The sequence below is a fragment of the Suncus etruscus genome, chromosome 14 (genome assembly GCF_024139225.1).
Source record: "Suncus etruscus isolate mSunEtr1 chromosome 14, mSunEtr1.pri.cur, whole genome shotgun sequence".
Taxonomy (NCBI): Eukaryota; Metazoa; Chordata; class Mammalia; order Eulipotyphla; family Soricidae; genus Suncus; species Suncus etruscus.
This window is the reverse complement of record NC_064861.1, coordinates 24,511,847-24,521,941: the sequence shown is the minus strand read 5'-3', so window position 1 is coordinate 24,521,941 and position 10,095 is coordinate 24,511,847. Positions and strand designations below refer to the sequence as shown.

Here is a 10,095-nt window from a genome sequence, read left to right as displayed (position 1 = left end):
GAAATCCCTCCTGTCTTGGGAGAACATATGGGACGCCAGGGGATCCAACCATGGTCTGTTCTATGTCAGTGCATGCAAGGCGAATGCCCTACTGCTGCGCCACTGCTCTGGTTCCTCAGTTGACAGATTTTAAAGAAAATGAAATTCATCATGGTAGATATTACTGAAACATACTTATTATATTTTATCAACATGAACATTTGGTATATAGATAAGCTGAGGACTACAAATGTTGGTATGGAAAATTATAAAACTAATATGTGTAATTGGTGTGGTTAGATCATAACAAATATTTTAATCACAGTGTTGTCATACAGCAAAAATAAGTTACAAATTCAAAAAGAATCCATTTTTGGTTATTTCTTTTTGGTTACACCTGGCAGTGCTCAGGGGTCACTCCTGGCTCCACTTTCAGAAATCATTCCTGGCAGTCTCGGGGGACCACATGGGATGACAGTATTTGAACCATTTTCCTTCTTCATGCAAGGCAAATGCCCTACCTCCATGTATCTCTCTATTTTTGGCTATTCCTATATAAAGGTTAGTACATCTAACACATATAGTCATAACATTATAGACATTATACAAAATACATAAGTGAATATAATTTGTTTAAATTTATTTGTGATAGTAAATATAAGGGATCGATTTATAGAAAAATGGGGAGTTCAAGACAAATTGATTAAACATAATTCTTGAATCAGATTGAATTCCCACCCAAATACCATGTTTAATATAGATTTTCTTACATAACTTTTATGTGTTTGCACATTACTTCAAAAGAGAATCATATGAATATCCATCTTATGTGTTATTATTAGAATTAAATGAATGACCCATAGGGTTTACTTCTACATCTGCTTTCAGGAATCATTCCTGGTGGACTCAGGGCACCATATGGGCTTGAACCATAGGGATTAAACTGAGGTCAACTAGGTATAATGCAAGTACTTTACCCGCAATAATCTCTCTAGTCTCTGACTGATCCTCTAAAAAAAACAAAATAGTGCGTGTTGCTTCCAACAGGTGTCTACAAATGTTTCAACAGAACGCACAATTTTAGTAAGTGTAATAAAGAATAAAAGGAAATGATTTATTAGAAAAAACGTTCAAATTATGTTATCATGAAAGTTTAAATAAATCGAAGTACCATTAAGTGAAGTTACAATAAAAATACAAAATCAGAAAAAGATTTTACATTTTAGATGTACTTACACATTTATCCACATGATGCCGCTGTCCGCCACAAGGTCTCTCACCATAAAAGAAAGAAAGCTTGTATTGCATACACCGAAGCTGCTTTACATCACCCCATCACCGTCTCCGAAATGCCGGCATGGTGAGAATATTTAAGAAGAGAAGATTAAAGAACAAAATCATTTTTAAAATTTGGATTGATCTGAAGAGGGACCCCATATTTGGAAAAGTCTTGCAATGGTTTTTTTCTGGAGCGAAGGTGCAGGAGTCTTCCTGCTTCTCTTCCTCGCATCCTGGGAGACAGGGAGCGGCCAGGTCCGCTACTCAGTCCCCGAGGAGGCCAAACACGGCACGTTCGTGGGCCGCATCGCCCAGGACCTGGGGCTGGAGCTGGCGGAGCTGGTGCCGCGCCTGTTCCGGGTGGCGTCCAAAGACCACGGGGACCTGCTGGAGGTGAATCTGCAGAATGGCATTTTGTTTGTGAATTCTCGGATCGACCGCGAGGCGCTGTGCGGGCGGAGGTTGGAGTGCAGCCTCCACCTGGAGGTGATCGTGGACCGGCCGCTGCAGGTTTTCCATGTGGAGGTGGAGGTGAAGGACATTAATGACAACGCGCCGGTTTTTCCAATGACAGTGAAAAAACTGTTCATTTCTGAATCCCGGCCTCCTGGCTCTCGGATTCCGCTAGAGGGCGCATCGGATGCAGATATTGGAGTGAATTCTCTATTGACTTACAGTCTCAATTCCAATGAATATTTTACCTTGGATGTTAAAAGAAATGAAGAAGAAATTAAATCTGTCGGACTTGTGTTAAAAAAGACTTTAGACCGAGAGGACACTCCTGAGCATCACTTACTGATAACTGCAGTTGATGGTGGAAAACCAGAACTCACAGGAACAACTCAGCTCAAGATCACAATTCTAGATGTGAACGACAACGCCCCGGAGTTTGAGAGGACTGTTTACAAAGTGAGGCTGTTTGAAAACGCACCAAATGGCACCGTAGCAGTGATGGTCAACGCCTCTGATTTAGATGAAGGAGTTAATAGGGACATTACATATTCCTTCAGTACTGAAACGAAGGCAGATATTCTGTCAAAATTCCTCATAGACCCGGTAAGTGGGCATATCTTTGTAAAGGGTAATATAGATTTTGAGGAAACCAAATTATATGAGATTCAGGTAGAAGCGACAGATAAAGGCATCCCTCCAATGGCAGGTCATTGCACTGTTCTAGTGGAAATTTTGGACACTAACGATAATGTGCCAGAGGTGGTCATCAAGTCACTATCGGTCCCGGTATTAGAAGATGCTGCAACAGGAACTGTCATAGCGTTGATCAGCGTGTCTGACCGCGATTCTGGTGCTAATGGACAAGTCACCTGCTCTCTGACGCCCCACGTTCCCTTCAAGCTGGTGTCCACCTACAAGAACCACTATTCCCTGGTGCTGGACAGCGCCCTGGACCGCGAGAACGTGTCGAGCTACCAGGTGGTGGTGACGGCGAGGGACGGGGGCTCGCCCGCGCTGTGGGCCACGGCCAGCGTGTCGGTGGAGGTGTCGGACGTGAACGACCACGCGCCCGCGTTCGCGCAGCCCGAGTACACGGTGTTCGTGAAGGAGAACAACGCGCCGGGCTGCCACATCTTCACGGTGTCGGCGCGCGACGCGGACGCGCAGGAGAACGCGCGCGTGTCGTACGCGCTGGTGGAGCGGCGCGTGGGCGAGCGCGCGCTGTCGAGCTACGTGTCGGTGCACGCGGAGAGCGGCCAGGTGTTCGCGCTGCAGCCCCTGGACCACGAGGAGCTGGAGCTGCTGCGCTTCCAGGTGAGCGCGCGCGACGCGGGCGTGCCTCCGCTGGGCAGCAACGTGACGCTGCAGGTGTTCGTGCTGGACGAGAACGACAACGCGCCCGCGCTGCTGCCGGCGGGCGCGCTGGGGGGCGCGCGCGGCGAGCTGGTGTCGCGCTCGGTGGGCGCGGGCCACGTGGTGGCGAAGGTGCGCGCCGTGGACGCGGACTCGGGCTACAACGCGTGGCTGTCGTACGAGCTGGCGCCGGGGGCGGGCGGCGCGCGCAGCCCGTTCCGCGTGGGGCTGTACACGGGCGAGATCAGCACGACGCGCGGCCTGGACGAGGCGGACGCGGCCCGCCAGCGCCTGCTGGTGCTGGTGAAGGACCACGGCGAGCCGGCGCTCACGGCCACGGCCACGGTGCTGCTGTCGCTGGTGGAGAGCGGCCAGGCGCCCCAGGCGGCGCCGTCGCGCGTGGCGGTGGCGGGCTCGGCGGCGGCGGCGCTGGTGGACGTGAACGTGTACCTGATCGTGGCCATCTGCGCCGTGTCCAGCCTGCTGGTGCTCACGCTGCTGCTGTACAGTGCGCTGCGCTGCTGGGTGCCGGGCCGCGGGGCGGCGAGCGTGGAGGCCAAGCACCCAGTGATGTGCGCCAGCGCGGTGGGGAGCTGGTCGTCGTCGCAGCAGAGGAGGCAGAGGGTGTGCTCGGGGGAGGGTCCCCCCAAGGCGGACCTCATGGCCTTCAGTCCCAGCCTGCCACCGTGTCTGAACGCTTCGGAAATAAATGAACGTCCAGAAACAAATTCGGACCTTGACATTCACGTAAGTGTGACTTTTAAGGCTTCTCTTGTATTTTAATGCTAACTCATTTGCTTATGTTATTCATTTTACTTATCAGTTTCAATTTTTTCCTGCGTGTTCACTAACGTTGAGCAACTAAATATTGCCATTTAGTTATTTATATTAGTTGTACATTAATTTCACAACCGTCATTTATTTTGCAAATGTGGAAATATTCTCATTTGTCACTGAAATGGTTATACTTTTTAATTAGAAAAACACACAAAGGACCTCAAAACGATGTATTTCTGTTTAATGATCAATTATATTTTCTTATGAACACTAAAATTCTTCTATAAATTTATAGGAGAATATTCAGAAACTACTTGCTCTACCTCAGTTTATTAAAATTTTTCTTGGGGGATCACACCTGGCAGAGCTCAGGGGCTACTCCTAGCTCTATGCTCAGAAATCGCTCCTGGCAGGCTCAGGGGACCATATGGGATGCCGGGATTCGAACCACCGTCCTTCTGCATGCAAGGCAAACACCTTACCACCACACCATCTCTCCAGCCCCTATTATTGCCCCATTTGTTGGGTCCCCTTTACTCCTTTGTTGACTGTGTATCCGCAAAGAGCTCCCAGAATGAGAAATTGATTACCATCCTCTTGTCCCCATCTAGGGGGAGATCTTGGTAATATTTATCCGCAGCAAATAATCCACACAGGCAGGAGCGTTAAAGGGTAAAAGGTTGGGCGAAGAGAGTCCTTTGTCAGCCTGCTGCTAGCTCCAAAACACACCTTGAGCCAGCCGCCAACTCTGGCAAAAGACCCTGAAAACCTCGCTCCCAAACTATTTATTCGGCTCCCAACAGCGCCCCCACCTGGAAGGTCAAGGTGGGACAACAGGCAAAGAATAATCTTATGGAAATATTTTCATATACAACACCTATTAAGTTTTTTTTTTTTTTTTTTGGGTCACACACGGCACTGCTCAGGGGTTATTCCTGGCTCCATGCTCAGAAATTGCTCCTGGCAGGCACGGGGGACCATATGGGACGCCGGGATTCGAACTGATGACCTCCTGCATGAAAGGCAAATGCCTTACCTCCATGCTATCTCTCCGGCCCCAACACCTATTAAGTTTTAATTGTTTTCAAAAAATGGAGTTTAAAATACGTTGGGGTGGTGGCTAGAAGTGATAGTATAGAAAGTAAGACACTTGTATTTCTTGCGATTGGATGTGTCCCCCCAAAAAAAGTAAAAGAAAAAATGTGTGGGTAATATTTTTATGTTAAACCCTAATACCATTATCATTAGATTCCATTTCCTGATACTATTGACCCTGAGTTCTTTTATTATACTTAATGTGGGCAGAATTTGTATTTTTTTGGGGGGTCTAAACTAGCGCGCTCAGGCATTACTCGTGGTTCTACTCTCAGAAATCACTCCTGGCAGGCTTGGGGGACCATATGGGATGCCCTGACTCAAACCACTGTCCTGTATGCCAGGCAAATGCCCTACCTCCATGCCATATCTCCGGCCCAAGATTTTGTATTTTTATTGTTGTTTGTTTCTTTTTCGGCTACATCTGGTAGTGTTTAGTGGTTACTCTAGGCTCTGCACTTAGGAATTACTCTTGGTAGTGATTGGGGGACCATTAGGGATGCTGGGGATCAAAACCTGGCCAGCCCCACAACAATGCGAACATCCTACCTTCTGTACTATTGCTCCATCCCCCCTGAATCTGTAAATTCTTTTTCACCTTTTGTGAAAGGTTGATTCAAAAACAATCTTCTACAATTAGAAAGCAATGAAGGTCACGTATGGGTTTAAAGTGATAGTCAAGGGCAAAATTAACAAAAATTCAAGCTAATACAAAGGACTTGAACAAAATGGCACATGAATTTCCATTTGATAAATGATTATTTGATCGTAGTTTTTGGACTTTGTTAATAGTGCATAGTATTACCCATTCTATCAGTTGTCTATCTTTTTGCTCATTTGTCATATTGTAAATGACTTTATTAAAGGTAATTCTGCATAGGTGATACAGAAAGCAGAGACTGTTTGTTCCAAACTTCCTATAAATTAAAATTCCCTTCCTAAGGACTGTTACCAACAATATTATGAGTACAAACAGCACTAATTGAAAACTTATCTGACAATTTCACTTTCAGTTATCATAAGCTGAGTACAAAGAATGAAGTTGAGTTTTCCAGTTAAGTGGTCATTTCATTAAAGTTATTGTCTCTTCTTCAAGCATAATCAAATTCTCATTTTTTAGTATATATGCTTCAGCTTTAGAAAGAGCCCAATGAGGGAACTTAGTGGTGGTGCAGAGCAGTAAGGCTAGCCTAGAACTGACTATGGTTCGATCCCCCCTTCCCCCAGCGTCCCATATGGTCCCCCAAGCCAGGAGCGATTTCTGAGTGCATAGCCAGGAGTAACCTCTGAATGTCCAGGGTGTAGCCTAACCCCCCCCCAAAGGGTTTCTGGCTATGTGCTCAGAAATCACTCCTGGCTCAGGGATCATAAGGGACAATGGGGATCGAACCCAGGTCCAATCTGGGTCAGCCACGTGCAAGGCAAATGCCTTACCGCTGTGCTATTGCTACAGCCTCCAATGAGAGAATCTTTTGATGAAATGGTCATTTTAGTCCAAGAGCATCATGAGCAGTTTTATAGGCTGAAGCTCCAATTCCAATGGCAGCCTCTGTGAATTCATTGGCTAAATTATTTAACATTGTAAGACCACACTTGGATGATTCTAATATTTAGTTGAAAACTAATGACAGTTCTGGCATCTTGATTTTCTTCTTTATTGTCTAATTAAAAAATAACCTTTTAGTTTTATTCTTTTTTTTTGGTTTTTGGTTTTTTGGTTCACACCCATTTGATGTTCAGGGGTTACTCCTGGCTAAGCCCTCAGAAATTGCCCCTGGCTTGGGGGGACCATATGGGATGCCGGGGGAATCGAACCGTGGTCCTTCCTTGGCTAGCACTTGCAAGGCAGACACCTTACCTCTAGTGCCACCTCGCCGGCCCCAGTTTTATTCTTTCTTTTATTAATAATTTTTATTTTGATAAAGTGAATTACAAATTATTCACAGTAGTATTTTAGGTACATAGTGACATTAAATCAGGGGCACTTCCACCACCAATGTTGTCCTCCCTCCACCCCTGTTCTCAGCATGCATCCCATATTGTCCCTCCTTAGGGCCCCCCCAGGGCTGCTAGTATAAGTGGTCTCTTCTGTGTCTAATATTCTATGATTTCAAACCCTCATTTTGATAGATTTTTAAGAGTTCAAGCAAAGGCTTTCATACACCAAATATTTTTTGTAATAATGCACCTAGGAGTAGTATTTTTGATTGATGATTTTTATATTTAGAATAGTTTTTAACCAAAAGGAAGACAACATCACTAGATAGATCATCTGTATATACTTTTATGGTATATACTTTTATGTATTTAAAATCTCCAACTAAATTCAACAAGTTATAAGTTGGGTCAGGACATACTGTATCATGGTGAGATAGTACTGAACGTCAGGTTTATCATTGCTTTTAATCTGCAAAGATGTGGTAGTAAATAGTAGTTAAGGCATTATGGAACTGGACTCCAGTGAAAGGGTGTGAATTAATCACTCGTGCATTCATATGAACCAGCCATGACACACCAGTGCAAACTACTCACCAGGGGAATGAGCACTAGGTGGCAAGAAAGCACCACTATCTTGGACATGCAGCTATACTGCACCTGATTTTCTATTTTTGTTTTTGGGTCACACCCGTGATGCTCAGGGCTCAGAAATCGCTCCTGACATGGGAGAACTTATGGGACTCCAGGGATTGAACCAAGGTCCGTCCTGGTTCAGCTGCATGCAAGGCAAATGCCCTACTGCTGTACTATCACTCCAGCCCCTGCACCTGAATTTTTAAGAAGAGGATCTGATTAGAAATCAATGAGCACCTACTATGTACTCATAAATGTTGTAAAGACCCTTTAAATAAATTAATTGGCGTTTGGCCACCCCATAGATGCTCAGGGGTTGCTAATAGTTTGGTGCTTGTGTGTTACTCTCTAGGACTCCTCCTAGGAACATGCTTTACCAAGGATCAGACCCTGACATCCTACACGAGCCTTCACCCAGCTATTAACTTTAATTTCTTGAAGCCTTTGCTGTTTTCACCCATATTTTCAATACTCTTGAAAAGTGGATTCTTTATGGATGAGGGTGCCAAGATTCAGAAAAAAAAAACAAATATGACATTTTTACTGTTTTCTCCCAATTTTCCCAGGGATAAAACTTGTCAATATTTTCATTGCCTTTCACTGTATATTTAAAGTAGCTTTCAATGAAGAAATACAAAAGTGCAAGCTTTAATCTGTTTAAAATACCTCTTCAAGAGCAAAAGAAAGGTGGGACAAGTTTACTCAAATATTTCACCTAGTCTGAGTGCAGATATTAGTATTGGCCTCTTGAAGTGAAAAAAATGTGAAAATTACAATGAAAGTAAACTCAACTATACACATTTTCAAGGAGAAAATTCCATTCTTTCTACTGTGAATTCAAGTAATGATTGATTACTAATTATATGTAAGGATTATAGTAATAAACTTAGCAGTATATTTGTGTCTCTTTAGCAGTACTCAAGTAGTCTGGATTTATGTTGGTAAAGCCAAGTCAACTGGTCCAAACCACAATGAGATGCTGCTTGGGCCAAGTGGTTCCTCAGAATTTGTTATCACTTATGTGATACAAGAAACGGGACTTGTGATTGTGCACATATAAGTCATGTTTTCCTGATTCCCAAGCTATCCTTAAAGCCTTAATACTTTTGATATCACTTTGGCCAAACCAGGTGAAAAAATTTTATGTAGGCATTACTGTACTTGTTAATCAAGAGTGTAATGTCAAATTTCATTTCATTTCTTTTCTTTCCTTTCTTTTTTTTTTTTGTTTTTGGGCCATACCCAGCAGTGCTCAGGGGTTACTCCTGGCTGTCTGCTCAGAAAAAGCTCCTGGCAGGCACGGGGGACCATATGGGACACCGGGATTCGAACCAACCACCTTTGGTCCTGGATCAGCTGCTTGCAAGGCAAACGGCGCTGTGCTATCTCTCCGGCCCCCCAATTTCATTTCTTAAGTTTAATCCTTAAATTATACAATATTAAGTGCATGTATTTTTCCTTTTAAGAATTCAAATAAACATGCAGGAAAATTAATCATGGGAAAATAATATTTAAGAAATTAATTTGTTGGCCAGAGGGTATAGAAGTTAAGGCACTTGCCTTGCACACAGTAGTCTTGAGTTCAATCTGTGGCATCCCATATGGTCCCCCAGGTACTTCCAGGAGTAATCCACAAGATGTGGAACCACCAGATGTGGTTCAAAAATAAACAAAAATTAGGGGTTGGAGTGATAGCACAGTGGTATGGCATTTGCCTTGCATGTGGCCGATCCAGGATAGACCTTGGTTCGATCCCCGGCATTCCATATGGTCCCCTGAGCCAGAAGCAATTTCTGAGTGCATATGCAGGAGTAACTCCTGAGCATCACCAGGGTGTGGTCCCAAAAGCAAAAACCAAAACAAAAATTAATTTAAGTTTTGAGAGATTTGTCTTTTTATAGAGCTTTTGGTTAGAGCTGTGTAAAAGAAAGAGACCACGAACATACTTATGTAACTTTTTCAGCTTTAGTCATCATACCACAGCCATTTGATAAAAATAAAAAAATATTTTAGATTCAGTTTGCCAAGAAAAATTTCAGTTATTTTTAATGTAATGTAAACTTTGCAGGATTATAAAATTGTAAATGGTATACTAGGAGTCACAAACTACTTTATCCTTCATTTTCTTTTACTGATGTTTTGATGATCTGAAGTCTGAGCACATATGCTTGGTTATGGTGTTCAGATTTCAAGTACTTATTTCAAGTACTTATTTGAGATTCATTGTTGAGTTTATATATATAGCCACTGTGAGTGTGTTACACTCTTGGCTACTTTTATGTGTTTCTTTGACCCAAAAAATTGAATGATATGATTTCACGTTCAAGTAGATATATACATAATTGTCACTGGGGGATTGTATCTTGTTACTTTGTTTTACTGCAGCAAATTTAGAAGCATAGATTGATACTGAGATGCCATAAATACAAAACATTTTAGGATCCCAAGTCAACATGTAGGCAGAAACTATTCTTTTTTTTTTTTTTGTGGTTTTTGGGTCACACCCGGCAGTGCTCAGGGGTTATTCCTGGCTCCAGGCTCAGAAATTGCTCCTGGCAGGCACTGGGGACCATATGGGGCTCCGGGATT

General features: G+C 43.7%; 1 protein-coding gene across 1 annotated transcript; it reads left to right on the top strand.

Moving 5' to 3' along the window:
- The first annotated feature begins 1,434 nt into the window (after positions 1-1,434).
- LOC126028329 (protocadherin alpha-3-like) lies at positions 1,435-3,846 on the top strand. Its single transcript, XM_049787344.1, has one exon. It carries the CDS (start codon positions 1,435-1,437, stop codon positions 3,844-3,846), a length of 2,412 nt encoding a protein of 803 aa, XP_049643301.1.
- Positions 3,847-10,095: the final 6,249 nt, after the last annotated feature.